The sequence below is a fragment of the Crocodylus siamensis genome, chromosome 1, assembly GCF_052110815.1.
Source record: "Crocodylus siamensis isolate JL-2025a chromosome 1, ASM5211081v1, whole genome shotgun sequence".
NCBI classification, from domain to species: domain Eukaryota; kingdom Metazoa; phylum Chordata; order Crocodylia; family Crocodylidae; genus Crocodylus; species Crocodylus siamensis.
The window spans coordinates 152,912,060-152,931,562 of record NC_143395.1 but is presented as its reverse complement, the minus strand read 5'-3'; the positions used below and the strand labels follow the sequence as shown (position 1 = coordinate 152,931,562).

Below are 19,503 nucleotides of genomic sequence, written 5' to 3'. Positions count from 1 at the left end.
ATTTCTTGCTGCAGGGTTTGATAGGTGCATACATTTTGGCTACAATACCCTTAGTTGGGGAAAAATCAAAACATGCCCTTTTAATCTGAACTAGAGATAGAATACTTTTTCCTGTTAGGCTGTTCTGAAAAACTTGCTAGCTGAATATACTGAAATTTGTTACGCATATTATCCAATAGCACTTTGAGTCAGAAGAAATACTGTTATTGCAAAATAATTATGGTATATATATATTTCCCTTTGCTCCAATTGCCTTTCTAGAGTAACTGCTCGATTTTTATTCAGAAGCTATTGGTTTTCACTGGGATATAGCAAAACAATTTTTTGTTATTTCACACAACCTCCTGATTTTGGCCCAACTAAACTTTGCAGGGCATTCCCTGCAAAGGGATCACCTTCCATATTGCTCTTGTTTAGTTTTATATCATCTATGACAGTGGTTCTCAACTTTCTTAGACTCAAGGCACCCCATCATTGAACTCAGCTCCCCTCAGAAAATACCAGCTCTTAGCTTTCCCTTGTTTTTTGACTGTGGAAAAATAACAGAGCAATTCCTGTCTTGTAAAGAACTCAGCATGTCAGAATAGTTTGAACAGCATGGATTCCTGGTTAATATCTCTGGGCAAAAGTGTAACGACACAGCTGATTGTGTGGTTCTGGCAGCAACCATTCCTTTATTACCTCCCAAAGCTGGTGCTTGGGGGAAGCTGCCTGGTCACCCCACCATACTTATGGACTGTCTCTGGATTTAGCTTGTGGATCATATGTGGGTATTTGCACACCTAACAGTGCTAAGGGTGCTGCACCCTCAGAAGGATCTCATGGCACCCCAGGGTGCTATAACACCATTTTTAGGAACCACAGATCTAGGATTACTGGGTTTAGAGAGACAAGGTTCTTTTGGTGAATCTGGTATCTTTTATTAGACCAACTCAAGTAGTTGGAAAAAAAAATTCAGCAAGCTTTTGGGTTCAAAAACCCTTTGTCAGGCTGAGGAAGCAACTGCATGTGGCGTGCGCTCTTCCTGGACAGAATGAAAAGTAAAGAGGCCAGAGGCTGGGCTGGTCTGCATACAAGATAGGCAGTCAGTGAAGATGTAGATTGAGGAGTCAATAGGTGAGAGACAGGCTGGGTGGTGGGGGCGGGTGGGGGGGGAGACAAGGGGGATGAATAGTGGAGAGGTACCTGGGGAGTCAGATGTCAGGCAGGTGATAATGTGCCATAAATCCATTGTCTATATTTAGTCCATGATTTTTATTATCCAGGAGGCTGATGAAGTGGAGTTCGTAGACTCGTCTCTGGGAAGTGTTTTGTACGTTTCCTTTGAGGATTAGAACTGAGAGACTGGAGAGAGGGTGGTTTTCTTGTGAGAAATGAGCCCCCACAGGTAATTGGGTATTCCTGTATTTGATAGATTTTTGGTTTAGAGAGGGCATTGTGAAATTAGAAATCATCTTTAATGTAGTAGCTGTGCATACTCTCAGCACCTAGAATTTGCTAGTAACAGCCGATGCAAAGATTTGATTGTGTGTAAGTATACATATATGGTGTGTACATATGCATATAGACTATATATATGTATAATGTATATATTTGTGTGCATGCAAAACCTACACAGTAAAACTAGTATGTGTGCACGTTGCAGCTATGAGTTCTGCAAACTAGTAACATCCAAGGCAGATACACACACACTGTATATATATGTTTGTGTGTCTTTGCCTTGGGTGTTACTAGTTTCTATGTGTGTATATACACAATACAATCTTTGCATTGTCTGTTACTAATTTGCAGAACTCATAGCTACAATGTGTGTGCGCACACAAACAGATACACACTGTAAAAGATGTGTGTTTTTCGGTGTATGTCTGGTTTATATACATATAAATATATTGTGTACAATACATATACTTTATGTATGTAAAAGATAAATACTGTAAAATGTGTGCGCACGCACATTGTGGCTGAGTTCTGAAAACTAGTAACACCCAACACAAAGATGTTATTGCGTGTGTGTGTATATGTTTAGAGGGCATTGTGTATCTACACACACATATACAACACCCAACGCAAAGTTGTGCGTGTATACACCCACACATACAACTCAGTGCAAAAATGTGTACAGGTTTCCCTTTCCAACCATGGTTTTGAGTATCCATGCTTAATAATCTATATACCATTTTGGCTACCACAGTATACAGTTTTGAGTAACCATGGCCGCACATCAGACTGCCACCTGCCATTTTTCCCATAAACCTTTTGTCTTGCCAACCACAGGAACTTTCAGGAACCCAATTCCAGCGGTTGGCAAGGGAAACTTGCATGTCGATACACACACATGTATACGTAGACACACACATATTATAGAAGGTATTTCTATGCATATAGACAGCACTTGCTCTATATTGTACCGAGTACGTGCATACGTACCCAAAGCAGAGACGCAGCAAAGCACACATACCCGTGTCCCCACTCGCCCGCCCGCTCGGCTCTTCGCACCGCCTCCCGACCCCGCCCCTAGCGGCGGCGGGGGGCGGGGCGGCCGCTCGGGGGCACTGAAGTTACAGCAAACAGGACGCAGCCCCCACCTAGTCGCGCATGCGCACCCACGGGACTAGCCCGACCGGCAAGCCTCCGCAGCCGGGCCGAGGACACGCTCCCCCCCAGCGCTGTCACGTGAGCCGCGCCAGGCCATCGCCATTTTGTGCGGCCTCGCAGCGGCCGCCCCCTTCTCCCTCACCCGTGCGCCCGCGACCGGGTTCGGCGCTGGGGGCGCTGGTGCGCAGGCGCAGCGGGCCGGGCCCAGGCGCCAGGCACCTCGCCATCATGTACCGGCCGGGCGGTTCTCGCTCGGGCCCGGCCTCTGCCTCGTCCTCCTCGTCCTCCTCGTCGTCCCACCGGCCAAAGGACGGCGGCGCGCCGGGCCCCCGCGGCTCTCGCTCCGCCGGCCCGGGGCCCGGCCCCGCCCGCCGCCCCCGCTCGCCCTCCGCGCATCGCGTCGCCGCCCGCCGGTCGCCTTCGCCGCGCCGCCGCCGGAGCCGGAGCCGCAGCCACAGCCGCGGCCGCCGCCCGCCCTCGCCTCCCGCCGCCGCCGGGGACCGCCGCGCCCGCCGGGGCAACGAGCACGGGGACAGCGGCGGCCGCCGGGTAACGCCCCCGCGCCTCCCTCACGTCTGGCTCGGGTTCCGCCGCGGGCGTCCGGCCGCCTGCCGGGAGCCCTGCGGTTGCCACACTGTGGGTCACGACCCTGGCGTCGGTGGCCGGGGGTGGGAAATGGGAACCTTGGGCGGGGAAAGTTTGGGAAGCGCTGGCTGGGCTTGCCCGGCTGCTGGGAGTCAGGCTCATCCGTGTATTTGGGGGCTGGGAGGTGCCGGGCTCACTCCTCTGCTCAGTCAGGCCACTTGCCGTGTTTGGGGTTGGGAAAGGATCTTAACCTGCTGTCAGGTCGGGGTTTGCCTTCCTTTGTAGCCGGAGCGTGGTCCCCTGTTTGGGATGGCTTGAGGGTGCATCCACGCTTGGGCACCCCCAGTCCTGTTTCAACCTGCTTTACCTGGGGTTGGTGAGGATGTCAGGTCTGGAGCAGTCAGGGTTGAGGGTCATCTGATGTCAAGTGTAGACCAGCGGTTCCTGAGCACTGACACATTGCACACGGTCAATTTAGAACTATACAACCTTTAGTGCCACTGGCAAAGTTTTGTTATGTAAAGTAATTATAATAAATACGTTAGTGCATGCCACTGACAGGTTGTTTGAGTACCACTGACTGGAAATGGCTGGTTGAGATGATGGTTTAGGTAGGGATGATTCTGTGTTGGGCATGGGTTTGGCTAGATCAGTTGTTCTTGACCTCTCTTGTACCAGGACCCATTTGTAAACACTGATGGCCAGCCCTGACTTAGTGCTCCTCACTCCCGATCTGCTCCCTGACAGGCCCCAGCCCCCCAGTGTGTGGAGTATGGGGACCCAAAGCAGCCCCTGGCAGGCTGAAGCTTTGCCAGCCTGCAAGGGAAAAGCTGCAGTTTCCCATGTTTTTCTCCTTTTAAAGTAGAATCCATTGTTAAAATATGTTTGCACCCATTCATGGGTTCTTACAACCCAATTTTGGGTCACAACACATGGGTTGAGAAATGCTGGACTAGATGACTTCTGGAGCTCCCTTCCAGCCTGACTTCTCTGACTCTGACTGATACTATGAACCACCAGGGATTTCAACTTCTCTGACACCTGTCATTTCTGCAGTCAGAGGGAGACCTCAGCATGTGCCTGCCTGGAGTGTGCTGCCCTGCAGCTCCTTTGCGACCTTCTCTGGAAGCTCCTGCTGAGGTTCTGGCTGCAGGTCTCCCCTGCAGCTTTGTTTCCACACTCCCTGTCCCTGGCCACACTAAAGCTTGGGACTTCCTGGTCATCCTTCTCCTGGCCTAGGCAAGCTGGCTATATACCTGGCCAGGAAGGAGATTGGCTACAGAGTTGTCCTAGGGACAGTGAGGCTGTTTTCCTGTCCCTCATTCATTGAAGTCTCTGGGCAGAATCCACTAGCTTCAAGGACTTGTCTGAGGGCCAGCGGATGCTGGCTGGCTGGTATGCTCTGCTTGGTGTGTCCCCCCCTTGATGCCCTTGTTTTGAACCTTTGACCTTTACACCTGTCCGTGCTTAGTTTATGTTGTCCCCTGCATTCAGTTGGTGCATACCCAGTAGCTCTCCCTGATAACAGGAATTGCTCTGTGGAATTAAGCCCATGTTCCCCCTTATGTGTCAAACAGGCCTGTTGCATAGAGAACAGAGGCTCAAAGGGAGAGAAAACTGTGTCTGACTAGCGGTGGGGGATTGGGGTTCGCCACTGTTCCTCTCCCTCTTGCAGCCTCCAGCATTTAGGGGCACAGCCTCTGAATCAGGACTTCCTAGACCTTAACTCCCATGCTCAGTAGCCACCCACTTGCAGTCTGCTCTCTCCAGCCTGGTCTTCCCCTGAGGAACAAAGCACCAAGTACCTTTTCTTCAGACAAAGGGATCTCCTTTAAATATGACAGGGCATGCAGCTGATCCTGGTACTTCGTACCATTTGTCCTGGCCTGGGACTTGTGGTTCCCTAGCAGGTGCTGGGTCCAGGTTGCTTCCAATCCCAAAGTCTAATGGGAGCCTTCAGAGCAAATTCTCTACCATGGGTATGTGTCAGGGAGAGGGGCAGGAAGCCTGCGTAATTGTTCTGCTAATAGGTTAGACCATGGATTTGTATAGGATGGTTTGAATAGGGATTATCCTGCGTAAAGCAGGAGATAGATTTGTGACAGTCTTAGAGAAGCAGAGCTGGAAGGGACCGCCACATGCCATCTAATCCAATCTAAGATTCATTTTCTGATAAATCCCATTTTTGTGCGTGCGTGTGTGCGCTCAGAAAGATTTATACCCTTTCGTGGAGTGTCAGACCTTTCCATCCAGGCTCTTCAGGTTGAGGTTTGGGCATGTGAACCTCTGGATTTTCTCAGACTGTTCCAGCTGGGGATAGTTTCATTGTCAGTGCAAAGCTCCCATTTGATCTTTCTGTGGTAGTCCAACTCTATTTACTGGCTTTCCTCTTGTTACTGTGTATACTGTGATTTGTAGGATGGGTGTTCTGTCCTAGAAATACTGCATTCACTTACGCACGTGCATTGCTTGTGAAGAAAGAGATTTCATCTTGCATGGTGTTGGTTAACAGCATGCTTATGAGGAGGCGATCCCATATGTTTTAGCAGTTAAGCATTGCTTTCTGTTTAAGGGATGGACAACTTTTTATGTTATGTAAAACCCACATGCTTACCTGGCTTGTTGAAATTTGCTGAACTTTATGGAGGTGCTAGGTAGTTTTTGGAATCCAAATTCAGAGTTCTTTTAAGCAAGATTTCCCTGAGATTCAGTTCTTCCTTGCCCCCAAAGCAAGCATTCTACAAAATCAGCTCATTCTTCTAATGTTATTTTGCATGCATCTGTGACACAAATAAAGCATTAATTGTCCCCCAGCTGATTTCAGGAGCTTGGGATTTTTCTCTGCTAGTGCATGGCATTCAATTGCTCATTTGATGGCTCAGGACTGACAAAGTTATTGACTTTTGAAGTTTGGATATATACATTGGCTAGGGCAGTGATTCTCAACCAGCCACCACACCATGGGGTGAATACAGATCCTTTTAAGGGTGCCACAGGGTGACATGCAGTGTTTGTACTGCTACAGAATGCTGTGGAGTGTTTGTACAGCTAGACATGCAAAAAATGATTCACAAGATAAACCCAGAGATTTTCAAATAGGAATCTATAGTGTCAAAACTATTCTGCCCTGGCGCAGTTTTTTCTGAGTTCTTTGCAATAGAGAATTGCCCTATTATTTTTCTATAGTCACAAAATGAATGAAAAATAAGACCTAGCGTTTTTGAAGGGGTGCCTCATCTGTAGAGGGATGCCTTGCATCTAAAAAAAAAAAATAGAGAATCCCTGAGCTAGTGCCATGTTCCTGAGCTAAAGAGATTAAATGGTGCACTGTTGGCAAGAGTAGGGCTCTGTTGAAGTAAGAGGTTTCTAGATGCATTCTTGTTAGAAGGACTATGTGGCTCAGTGTGATGCATTATTGAATTTGCCCAAATCTAAGATGACCCTCAGTTTAAGATGACCTCCCCCATAATTCTAGAATCTAATGATTGGAAGGTTGTCTTTAATTGACCTCCCTCCCCCATGTGCAAGAGGGTAAGTGGTATGGAGAGGTCAAGCTGCTTGTGCCTGCCCTCTGCCCCCTGCCTGTCCTTTCCCACCCCTCATGTTAAATGGGGGAAAAAACCTTGTCTTAGAATCAAGTAAATACAGTATTTTTTTTCAAATGTGAATTGCACTTGTGCTGTGAGTACAAGCCCTTCCTTTAATAGTCATTTGGTCAAGGGGCTGCTGATAGTATCAATACACAGTGTCTAATGTTTCTCCAGTTTCTTATACCTTAACTTTTTTGGTGTTGAACAAGGGAAGGCAGGTAGTTGGAGCAGTTCATGAGTATGGACACATGGAGGGGAGATGTTTGAGAATCGAGGATTGAAGGAATAGGTAAGGTTTAACAGCAAGAATGGGGGTAACTTGAAGGAGGGGAATAATTGGAGGTTAATGGAAAGGAGTTTGAGGGGGCTTAAAGTGAGAGGCTGGAGGAGGGTTATTGGAAGTGAGGCATGGGAAGGAGGGCATATACAGTGGCTCAGTTTGAGTAGTACTCCATACTCCCCATGCATATCAGAATCTTACGGATACTGCTCTGCTATACAGAGTGATTCCCTTTTGCTTCTCCAGAAGTGAACTATAGGATCTGGGGGTTCCTGGCCATCCTCTGTTTGAGCCTGGGTATAGGCAGTTTGAGTCCTTCTCCCTGCTCCTCTGTGTTTTAACCAGCTTCTCTCCCTGTCCCCCAGGAGCTGAGATTTGGATGCCTCTCTTTTGAGAGGGTTGTGGACTCTTCCATACGATTCTTTTTGGGTGGGCCGTGTCTCCTTAAAGGGTGTTAAAAGTTCCTTTCTTTGTCTTTTCATTGATTGAGTGAGACACTTAAAGAGGGTGGGGTTGGGAATACTCTACAGAGAGGAATGGGGCAGGTCTCCAAGTTATTCCAAGTAAATTTGTCTTCAGGGGATTGTCCCATAAAAATGAATGGGCCATTTTATACCCTGGAGCCTCCTGTGCTGTAAATAGAGGATAGGCAGAGCTGTTTTTCTGTGTACTGTGTCAGGAGTTGGAATAGGCCTTTCCATTCTTCTGTTCTTTCCTGCATACACCTTCCTTGGAGCCTTCCCATCTCCAGATAGTCCATCTAGCCTCGCCAGACATGGATTATCAAGGAAGAAGGTGGAGATGATCTATTTGGGGGAGGGGTCAGGACTGCAGGGAATATGATCACTCGAAGTAGTGGGTGTGATGTAGGGAAGGTTTGTGGTGTTGTAACAGTACAGCTATTAACAGAATGTAAAGGATCAGTCAGAGCTGCACAGTGGCACGTGGGGACTTCTGCTCTCTTCTGCTCTCTCATAACCATTGTATTCATGCCCTTTATGTGTGTTCTTTGACTCCATTCTTCCTTTCTTCTCCTTGAAGAGGAGCTCCTTGAAGAGGAGCACTGAGGAAGGGAGGCTGTTTTGGACAAGCAGAGCAGATGCAATGGGAGGGTGCAAAGGATGTGAAGGGACTGTCACGCAGGCAGTGCACTCTGTGGACAAAAGTAATCATTTTCTGGTGACTGGGGCAGTGAATGGAGAGAAAAGAGCTGTCATACATGGGACATCAGAGAAATTATTAAAAAATATACATGACTGAGAACTTCATTACTTCAGGGTTAAAGTTGTTCAGTTGTACCTCCTGCCTTTCCAGACTGTAGAAAGTGGCTAAATTCTAAATATTTGAAAACTGGGGAATACAGACTTTAGGTAGACATCACTCACATGTCGTCTTCACTCTGCCCTCTTCAAAGGATGCTGCAGCATCCCAGTAACACTCATTCTGGCACTCTGCCTTTATAGATGCTTTGGGAGCACAGTATATGAACAAAGTGTAACGCTGCTTTGCTAAATCAAAACTTTGATTGAGGTCAGGTGTATTAAATAGAAGCTGCTTACACCTGGCCTGTGCTCAAATATATGAAGCACACCAGAGTTACCACCATTATCTTAATTTCTCCTTTGCCTCTTAGGGAATCCTTCCTTCTCAGATGTGGTTTACGTATCCTTCACTAAGTCCTGGTGATCATTGTACATCCAGGCTGCTGACAGTTCTAGGAGACTCTTGTCTGCCTCTGCAGGCACAGCCTGTAAAATTCAGTGCTGAACGGGTGTGTGTTTGATCCAGAGACATGGATGTGCACCTCTCACATACCCTTGCCATTCTGCTTTAGTTTATCAGTCCAACCTTCAATAGAGCCATATAATCCACAGTGAAGGCAATTGCCATTTATGCAGATAAGTGTTCCACAAATTTGGGTTCTAACCTAACATGTGCATTGCAACTTATTCATGCTCAGCTCTTTCTTTCCAGAGTTACTTCCAGTAACTTTATTTGCAAACTCCCAAGGGCTAGAGTCAACTGTTGTCTGTTGGCATGTACCCTTACATTTCTATTTCCTGGCTTTCAGAGGTTTAAGTTCAGTCACTTCCCACATTCTGGCAGGGCAGGGTAGACCCTGCTTGACAGCTGTAACTGCATTAATGAAGTTTTTGGGCATTTAATATTACCCAAGCACAGATCTGCATTTTTAACACTGAGGAGTTGTTTTACGTGCCTGAATCGGGGTTAGATATAAGGAAGCATATTGGCAATGTCAGTACTTTCAGAAACCTGGTCTACACAAAGTCTCAGTTTGTTATTTTTGATGGTAGAACAACAGTTTGGAAACGCTTTTATAAAATCATGGGGTGGGTGCAGCTCAGCCTTGGTGATGTTGCGGCATGACAACCCATCAGCAGTGATCTCAGTCATTGAGTTGGATGATAAGCTTCTGAAGATTTTCATGTCCAGTCTTCAGATAGGATAGCAATTTTAGTGTAGGGCTTGGGGGAGGTGGCTCATCAAGGTAATAATGTCTCCTTGAGGAGAGGTAGGAGAAAATAATGTTTTTTGGTTTTTTTTTTACAAAGTTGTATAGGGCAGGTGCAGAGCATCTGATGAGGCAAAAAGAAAGTGCATCTATACCTCACTTCCCAGACTTGTACATCTCTACATTACAAGCAATATGTTTAGAAAGGATATTGCCAATGTGAACCTTCATCAGAGTCCAGTTAGCTCATATAGATTAACCATCCTAAGGGTTCCTTTAGGTAGTACCTCCTCTTACTATTTCGTTAATTAGCAGGCTTACTTTTGGAGCCCTTGCTATTCAGGTTTTACCAGCGCTACTGACAAGTGGATCTCCTTACAACAAAAGGATATGTCCAGTTGTTTCTGTTACAAATGTATAGAAGCTTCAGGGTGTTTATTTAGTTAACTGTTGCCTACAAAAAGGATCACAGTAGTAACTTTGGGATTTCTTGAGCAACTTTTCTCTTTTTCTCTGTTCTTCCTCCCCCCACCCCCTTCTCCACTGCTCTAAATGGCAGTTTAGTGGTATTTTCAGTTTAATAGTAAGCCATGTTAGTTGCATGTGGGGTTGCTGTAACTATGCTCAGTTTTCTTTTGTGCCCCTCTTTCCCCCCTTTTTTAAATAAACTGCATGGTAGTTGGGATAAATAGAATAATTGTACTTTTAGCATATTTCTTATCGATTCACCCACCCCAAATCTAATATGCTGAGCAGGACAGACTCAGTTGCTGTTTTGTGACACTGCATACAATTTTGTAATTGATTGGCTTGTGTTCTTTCCCGTTGCAGAGACATTCTCCAAGCCTCCGTTCCGAGTCTTCACTGGAGCAGAGTTTGCGGATAACTGTTGGGAATGATCGGTATTGCACTGGCTCAGAGCGAAGGAGGTTGCCTGATAGACTGGGTTCACCGAGTGATAATCTGAGTGACTTGGACAGGTATGGTTCTTTGCAAACTGGGATCTGAGATAGCAAGACAGTGGCTTGGTCTTGGTTTAATTCCAAGTCACTCAAGGATAAACTTCAGGATTAGGTTCTTGGGTTTATTGTTAGTTGGTGGGGAAAGTTCTACTTTGATTTGTAAAACAGGAGCAGAAAAAAGCCTCTAGTTAAAATCTGTGCCCTGACTTAAGCAAAGCTACCCTAATGGCTGGGACTCCTATAAGTTAGGGAGTGGACATTAAGGTAGAAACAGCATTGGTTATTGTGCTGTACTAGTGGGTTGAATAGGAGAAAGTTTTACACAGGAGAAGAATAAGTAATTTAGTTTCAAAAACCCCATTGAGATGACTTGGAAGGAAACACTGGTAATGAAGAGGTTTCTTGGGTGTTACAGATACTATGGAACAGAAGTACGATATAAATATAGACAGGCGTGTATATTTCCAAACAGCATCTCTTATAAAAAAGTGAGTGCGACTTGGCAGGGGAAGTAAAGTAACATGACTGAATCCTCTCTTTGCAGCTGAAATTTTTGTCTGTGTTTGCTTTGGTTGTTTGCTTGATTTATATGCTGCCCTCCGCAGAAGAGGCTCAGGATAGCTTGCAGTAAAATCAGATAAATTATATAGAGAGAAATCTAACTATATAATAGCACAAACCTACCTTTGATAGAGGAACAGAGTGATTAAACATGCAAAAGACTATGTTGAGTTGGTGTCTGTGGTAATGACTATAAGGGACACTAACTGAGATTTCAGGTGAAGGAAAAGCTGCAGGTGCAGAGAAGGCATTGAAATTTCTTGGTTTCATGCAAATAACACCAATAGCATGAAAACAAACAAACACAGGAAGCAAGCAGAATTCTCTCAATGTGGTTCCTGTCTCTAGAAGTTTAGCGCCTCTTTTAGAGTGTTTCAACAGGTGTAATAAACCAAAATAGGGTTTAGTTTTCATTACTGTCCCTTTTAGGTCTGCCTCATTTCTCTTCTAACCAGAGTTTCATCTGTAAATCCCCTTTGTAGACAGGATATTTCCGGTCAGAACTGGTGCATATACCCAGGGGAGAACAAGTTGCATAGGAGGGAAGGGGAAATGGCATGGAGGAATTGCCACCGAGTTGCACTTCCTTGTTAACCAGTTGGGGCTTTCCCATTTTTTTTTCTTCTTCTCCAGTGAGGTTTTTAGATGTTATGTTCTGTGGTCATGCAGTATGGTTTTAAGTTGTATAGCATGCTGCGGAGTTTAGTAGGAATATTATTTTCCTCTGAGAATGAACAACTTTCACTTTTTTCCCCTGAAGAAGCCTTAATATTTGTTAGAAATTGTAAAAGTAGTAGTGAAAACATAGCATGAAAAAGGTGTTAAAAACAGCCGAAATAAACTGAGAAGAGTAGGAGAAAAGGAGATGGATAGTTTCGTTCTGAATGTTTGTTTATATATTTTGTACTGTCAGTGCACAGAGGTTCAGTGTGTTTATGGTCAAATTTATTTTATCCAGGAGTATCCATTTGGCCACACTTGCTCCATGAATATATCTATGCCTCTCATCCAAGAACATAAAGGGTTAGGCAACTCCAGCTGTCCCTATGCATCTTCTTGACACCTGTGGCTACAGGTTGGAATTTACAAGGATCAGGCTTTTTGCTTGATATATTGTCTATGTTGTATTGTAAATAGTTTTAAATAAGTAGTTAAAAGTTGGTCAGTTATTAGCATTAGCCTAGCATTTTTGTTGGTTTCTCTTCTGCTTCCACTAGAAGAAAATGTCTTTCCCTTTTTTTGGCTTGTGGGGACTGCCCAGGTATCAGGACCAGTTGTTATGACTAAACATCATTCTCCATGCTTTAAAAATTACCCTTATTTACCCTTAATATGAGGCAGCAGTTCACTTCAGTGATGAGTACACTAGGTGCCTAGGGGGTGTCTGGGTGAGGGGCACATAATATATCTGTCTAACTTACAGCTGTCAAAGAGAACCCAAAGACTCTGGGAGTTTCATCTGAAGAAGTTTCTTCTGCATGGGTAAATAGGTCCTTCTTCGTATCCTGGAGTGGCTGGAGCCAGGTTGAGTGCTTGGTCTCAGAGTGCTGCTGCTGGCTCCTTTGCTTATGAACCTCAAACAGTTATTTCTAAATATTCATCCTCTGTAATTGGTAAAACCTCAGAGGTCACAAGGAGAAAAGGATTTTTATATTAAATCTGTAAAGGTATCTAATCTAATATTCCCTCTCCCCCTCCTGCAACACGTACAGAAGTTTCAAGAAGCTGTAGAGCTCTTTCAGTTATCTGAGAAAAGAATCTGGCAAAACCTAAAAACACTGCCTCTGGTTACCATACATTGCAACTGTTTTCTGTAGTGACTCTGGTTGCCTGATGCTGACCTCTTGGCACTGGAGTCCTTGATATAGATTATGCTGCTATTAACTACCCTGATACCACCTCCATTTTTATCTGCCTGTCTACACTAGTGCACTTTCCTGGAAGTTAAATATCTTGACCAGCATATGCCATATAAGGAGTTTAAATATGACTTTTTTTCTTGTTGCCTATATAGTATTCTTCTCAAAGGTCTTACTTCATTGTCTTGCATATTATTAGAAGCCATTTGAGAGCAGCTGTGAAAGGGTTAACTCTGGATTGATTGAGCAGAATTGGCTATATGAAATGCAGGATCACATCCTTTGAGTGCTTATATTGTCATCCGCTCATAAGGTGCAGTACCTGTAACATCTATCTCATTTCCATATGACTTGCTGTGTAGGATGTAGAGCAGGGGTGGTCAACCCCTAGCCCACAGGGAAGTGATAGCAATTCACTGCCACTGCCTTACTGTCAAATTTCCAGATCCACGGGAAGCCTTGTGGGCTGGATAGCTTGTTCCTGCATACAAAATTGAGTGTATGGGGTTTATTGGGTTGGCATGGGGTGGGGGGTGGTGAGGGAGCCAGGCTGGGCAGCATGGGGCCCAGTCAGATCTGCACACTGGCGCTATGTCACTTACGTTGCCTTTGCAGCCAGAAGATAAGAGTACCACTGGCGTAGAGGAAAACTTACATCTCTTAAGTGGCACATGAATCTACACATGTGGTTTCTAGATCCATAGTTACCTGTGTTGCCCTTTGCTCAAATGCTCAGAAACTCTAAAGGGATTACAATTCAGGATCTTTTTGTGGGGTACAAATTTCTTAATGTACAGTCTGAAGTAGTTTTCCATTTCATGGAGGATTCTCAAGCAGTGCTGAGGTCTCTAGGAATTTATTCCTAATTCACTTTTTAGGCTCAACCACATTAAGAGCAGCCTTGTTATACTTCTAACAAACAGCTTAAAGCACTTGGGCTGCCCTAGAAATTTCAGAGAAAACCATCTTCTCTATCCTTGTCTTTATCAACCCATCGATCTTTCTCTTTGGTTTGGGCTGGTGCATGGGGTTTGGGCCTGGGGCCAGAATGCACAACCACAGGACTCTGGGAGAGAGTGCAGCGGAGCTGTGGGTGGCCTGTTTGCGGTGAAGGGGTGTGTGTGTGTGTGGGGGGGGGGGCTGGCTCCCCATTGCTGTGTGCACTCCCTGGGGGGGAGGGCAGAGGGGCAGTGCTGCTCAGGGGGTGCCTCACTATGATGGCACAGGGCTTCTGGCAGCGGCATCCAGCTTCTCCACCCCACCCTGCTCTGCCCTGCTGCACCGGGTCCTGCCTGCTCGGCCATGGAGGCCCTGAGGGGAGGCAGCAGGACAGGGAGCCCTGGCCCACATCCACCCCTACCCCCACCACCCATGGGCTCCACGTTGGCTGTGCTGCCTGTGGGGGAAGGGGAGCCGGGCCCCACACTCTGCTTGGCCTGCAGCTGTCGCCTCCCGTAGGTAGCAGTCAGGGTTTGGTGTTGCTGCATGGGAAAGGGGGCTTCGGACCCAGGTCCCTGGCCCTGTAGCTGTGGTAGCTGGGGGCCCCTCCAGCAGGAATGGGGAGGGCAGTAGGCTGTGGGTACGGAGTGGGGGCCGCCAGCAGGGCTGGGGGGCTGTGGTTTGGGAGTGAGGTTCTTGGACCTGTGTCCTGCTGAGCGCAGGGGGCGCGCTGATTTTTCCATGATAAAAACCCAAGATCAAATACCAAAATTTATAGGTACTTAAAATTTATTTTATTCTAGTGATTGAGGCACTGGTAGGCTTCCAAATTGCTTTAAAATTGTAAATATATCAATAAAACATTGTGTTCAATTGATACCTATAAATATAGTGCATTGCATTTTAATTGCAGATTTTGGGGTTATAATAAGAGAATTTGCAATTTTTAAACAGAGAAAACCAGAATCCCTGTAAATTCTGTAAATCATAGAGCTGGCTACTGCATTGGATTCCAGAGCTTCTCTGTCTAGGTTCCTTTTCAAGAATCCCTCTCATCATAATAGTGCTTCTTCAGGAGATGCCTTTATTAAATTTTGAGGCACTTCCTCTGCATTTAAGACCACTAAAATGAAAGATTCATTTGCAAGATTGAGTTCAGAATAGCAATTCTGACCTTGATATTTCTAGCCATAGAGCCACATGTCTGGTATGTATCTCTTGATGTCTGTGATGTTTCTTTTTGTGTAGCCATTCATCCTGCCTGCAGGGATTTTTCAGGATTTCATTTGGGCAATTTCAACTACTGATACAGCATCCAGTCATTTGGTCAGTTAACAGGGCTGAGGGTATTCACAAAGAACACAATTTGGTTTCAGCTTTGCACACTAAGTGGCACTTAAGTGCTGTATAAGAGCAATTTTTGATACCTGCTCATCTTTTAGATATTGTTTTTCTTGTTGTGGAATAAGATCAGCCAGGCACATGTGTAAGCCTAAAGTAAAATGGAGAAGGAAGGAGGCCCTCCCATCTTCTAGCACAGCAGCCTAGTCAATGGGGCACTTGTTGGGTGAGTGAGTCAGGTTTTAGGCTGTTAACTTGCATCTCCCAATTCTCAGCAAAGTGTCTGACAATCAGTTCACGGGCTAGGCATTGCCCAAAATGTGCTCTAGCCCATTGGACAGACAAGAGGAGAAGATAATTCATCTCCAGAAGAACAAGCCAGAGGAAATGTGGCTCAGTAAGATGGTCAGTGCCCTGACAAGAGGAGACCTGAGTTCTAGCCCTGCCTCAGTGGGGCAGAAACTGTCCCACTGCTGTTTATCCATTTTTATATAATGAGTGTTAAATGCAGAAAAGCCATTAAAGATGAGAGCCAGAATCTCTAGGTTTAGTTTTTCTCGTTTGTTTTGTTTTGTTTTTGTTTTTAAAGTTTCAGGGACCTGTATGGTTTTACACATGTACCTGTGTGATCCTCTTTTTCTCTGGACAGAAATATAACAGGGTGAGTATGGTTATGCAGATAGACATAGAATCTAAAGTCTGTATAAGGGCTAAAACTTACATTTATGTGGCATGAAAAGGTGAAGTAAGCTACCCCTTGGCATTTTGGGCCAAATCCTATCTCAGCAGGTGAGCAGTTCAGGTTTATCAGTACTTAAATGACTAGCTGGTTTATGGTTAGGAGATGACTGATTCCATATAACAGATCCCATGACTTCTTTGTCGGTATTAAACTTAGAGAGACAGAAGTCAATATTAGTTCCTACTCAGCAGCAGAAAGTTTGGGGTGGTTCTGGACTCCATTATGGCAATGGTGTTTATCATCTCCCTCCCCCCCCTGCAAAAAAAATAAAAATATTTAAAGATATAATAAAGTTTACCCTAAGGTATCTGTATGGGGGAGCCAGCCTGTGGCGCAGGTGCCACAAGTAGCATGGGCAGCTTCTGTATGTATTGCACAGCAGATTAGGGAAGGGGCAGGCAATGCAGTGGCAGGCAGATAGGGCAGAGAGCAGAAAACAGAGCAACAGATCAGGTGGGGCAGAGCTGTCCAACTGGCAGCCCCCAAAATGCTAGCATGTGGCCAGCAGGTTTCACTTGGCTGCTGTTCTCCCTCTACATTTGCTTCTGCCACCACAGCCGGGTTGGGGCCAGACTGCCTGACCTGCACATACGGCAAAACAGAGAGTCTGTCCATACTGTGGTGGGGGGAGGGCAGTGTTGGTCTATGTATACGGCAGGTTGGGGGAATTGGGCTGTGTGGCTTCCCCCTCTCCCCCACTAGTGCAGTAACCCCTCCTGACTGACCCCATGAGAGGAGTTTGGATGCCTGTGCCATGGCACTGTCTCTGTGTTGTCCTCAGAAGAGGGAGGGCACTGGTCAGCCTGGCACCCCCCTTTTCCCAGCTGCGTGTGCCACACCTTGCTCTCCCCCAGCATGTACCATAGGGAGAGCTGGGCTGCTGGTGCTGGTGGAAGGGCTGCCTGTGGGACACGTGGCTAAGAGAGAGAGCGGGCTGGGCTGCAGAGCAGTCCCCACTTTGTGAACATCATAGGCACCCGCATAGCACAGGTAGCCTGGCTCCTTCCGCTGCCCCCCCCCTTCCCAGCTGCATGTGCCACATGCACAGCAATCTCCTCTCCTGGCTGCACCAGCCTCCTGACTGGGAGGCTGAACACCTCCTGATGGGTGAGTCAGTCTTTGGGGGTTGGGGAGGGCTGCCCATTTGGGGCGTGAAGCATGAAAAGAGGAGGTTGCACAGCAGGATTGAGTAGTCCGTGAAGTGCACATGTCTGGGAGATGGGGTTGCTGGGCAGCACTCATGGGAGGGTGGGGAGATGTTGCCTGTTGTGTAGCCCTTGGGTAGGGAAAGAGGATAGGACTGGCACTCAGGGAGGATGCAGGTATAATTTGTGGAATGCCTGCTGAAGAAAATGGCTCCTGCTGTCTAAAAACATCCACTGGATCTAATGGTACAGGTTCCTTGAAAAGCCCTGTTACATTAGACTGTTGGAAAACTCTCCTAAAGTTTGTAGCTCTTCACAGTTGCCAGCAAAGACTTGTGACAGATGCCTCTGCTCTAGCATGGGAAGCCCACTTTAGCCTTCAAACACAGGGCACAGCGAGTCCTTAAAAAGCCTGTTTTCACAGAACTGGCTTAGTGCTAAGGTGTATTCATTAAACATATATAGTTTTCCGCCCAGTTCAAACCTTCTAACAACCTAGAGTGTGATGAATAAAACCACAATAATGTTTTACATAAAAATAAGTAAGGGAACAACCCTTGTTTGTCAAGATGTATGTTTATGAAACAATTATTCCTGTCATAAGACTACCCTAAAATATGTAGTTGCAAAATGTGTTTTGGCAGATTGCCTCAGAAGTCAGTTTGCCAGAAGTCATAAGTGGTCCATAAAAAGATACTCGTTTGCAGACCACATTTACCAGGTGGAGTCATCCAAGCATAGACGTCTTTGCCACCAAAGTGAACAAGTAATACCACAAGTTCTGCTTTTGGCCTTCAGTCCATTGAGAGCCACTGCTCCAGAGGAGAGCAGAATCAGGGCTGTCTGTATTCCTTACCCTTGGTCCTCAGGCATGGTGCTTGTTTACTTTCTGATTCTACTAATTGGAAGAGTTTTCAGGAAACTCAGGTTGATCATTAATGGTATGAACATAAACCATATTTACTTGCATATAAGAGGACCACCTGGTAATTAGATTTTATATATGGAAAATTTATAAATTTGATATCATTTTCCAGGTATAGAATTGAATCATGGGAGGTTTGTTTTGAATTTGTCCTTTTCACGTTATACAGCAGGGGAAATTAAATATGGGAGATCAGGTAGCCCTTTTGCCCTCTGTCCTGCCAACTTCTTCCATGCCATCCTTATTGTCAGACTGTGTTCTCCCTTAGCACATGGAAGTGAGGAACAAATGTGAAAAAAATGACCTTGAAATAAACATAGCTGTACTAATATGAATATAATGCCCAAAGATGGACATCGTCTAGAATTGATGCATTTTACCTTTTTGAAACTGCTGCAAGATTTAGTGCAGGGACTCCATAAACACACTGTTAAGCACTTTGGCACCTACTTAATCTGACGCACAAACTATGCCAAATTCCAAAGGCTCATGATTTACCATATAGTTCATTGGGCTGAGCCCCAGCAGTCAACAGCATTTCAAGCCATGATGACTCCATAGCTCAGCACTGCTTAGTGTGTGTGTGTGTGTGTGTGTGTGTGTGTGTATTCCAGGAAGCCCCCACAAAGAGTCCATGTGCTAACTGGGTTTTCTTGTTATACATCCTGGGATCCTCCAAAAATTTATATTTAGATGAGTCATAGGGCAACCAGGTTTGTCTCCACCTCATGGGGGGCGGGGCCACTCCAGTCATATGTGCCAGTCTGAGAGGGATTCTGCATGAATTGTTTGAGTCTCTGTTTGGTGATGTTTGTCAGAGATTTAAGGATATGACTTATTGGAAATAGGAAAGAAAATCACAGCTCAGCTGTGACAGTAGCGTTCAGAATATATTCAGCATAGTGGCTCACCATGACTTGAAAAAGAATCAGCACCAAGGGGGCCTGGGTTTCACGTACATTACCATATATCTTACTTGGACTGCACTAACCTACCCTTGTGGTAGGTTCCCATCAGCATTTTTGGCACCAGGAGAGGATGTCAGCATTTGCTCTATCTTTCTGAGTGCTAGCAGGATCTCCAAGCTCCGTGCGTATTCCCTCCCAGGAAGCAACTGTCTGTTTTTTAAGGGCTTTCTCCCCGCCCCCCAGCCAAAGTTCCCATTAGCACGTTTGTCCAGTATGGGTGATGTACTTTATAGTTGTGTTCAGTGTTACTTTTATTTAATCAACTTCATTGTGATTTCCATTCCTGAGCACATGTTGCTTTTAGCAGCAGTTCAAAGATGGACAGTGTATTAAATGAAATTTCCTTGTATGCAAATGTCAGACGATGGGCTTTTTCTCTGATGCAGATGCGGGGGGGCATATCTTGTATTCCAAGAAACATGGTATGTGAGGCTGTTCTTGTTCTTAGACCTGAAGCATCTTTCCACTTAATCTCCAGTCTCTTCTCCAAATGTTGTATCAAAGACGAGGACAGATTCTCTGTCCAGATCCATGATTC

General features: G+C 45.8%; 2 protein-coding genes across 4 annotated transcripts in view; one reads left to right on the top strand and one right to left on the bottom strand.

Moving 5' to 3' along the window:
* Positions 1-1,288, bottom strand: part of ABCC10 (ATP binding cassette subfamily C member 10) — a 52,462-nt gene extending 51,174 nt beyond the window's left edge. The window contains exon 1 of the mRNA XM_090045844.1: positions 1,186-1,288. The gene's annotated coding sequence lies outside the window, so the exon portion shown is untranslated. The remainder of the gene's footprint in view (positions 1-1,185) is intronic.
* A 1,234-nt stretch (positions 1,289-2,522) lies between these two features.
* The window catches only part of ZNF318 (zinc finger protein 318), a 45,857-nt gene continuing 28,876 nt past the window's right edge, over positions 2,523-19,503 (top strand). For 2 of the 3 annotated variants that reach the window (XR_016442097.1, XM_090045814.1), the window contains exons 1-2: positions 2,523-3,144; positions 10,355-10,503. Coding sequence is in view for 1 of the 3 variants with exons in the window: in XM_090045814.1 (XP_089901940.1) it covers positions 2,596-3,144; positions 10,355-10,503 (698 nt within the window). In the remaining 2 variants the exon portion in view is untranslated. Of the gene's footprint in view, positions 3,145-10,354; positions 10,504-19,503 lie in introns of those variants that run through there. The other variant, XM_090045826.1, reaches the window with a different exon arrangement.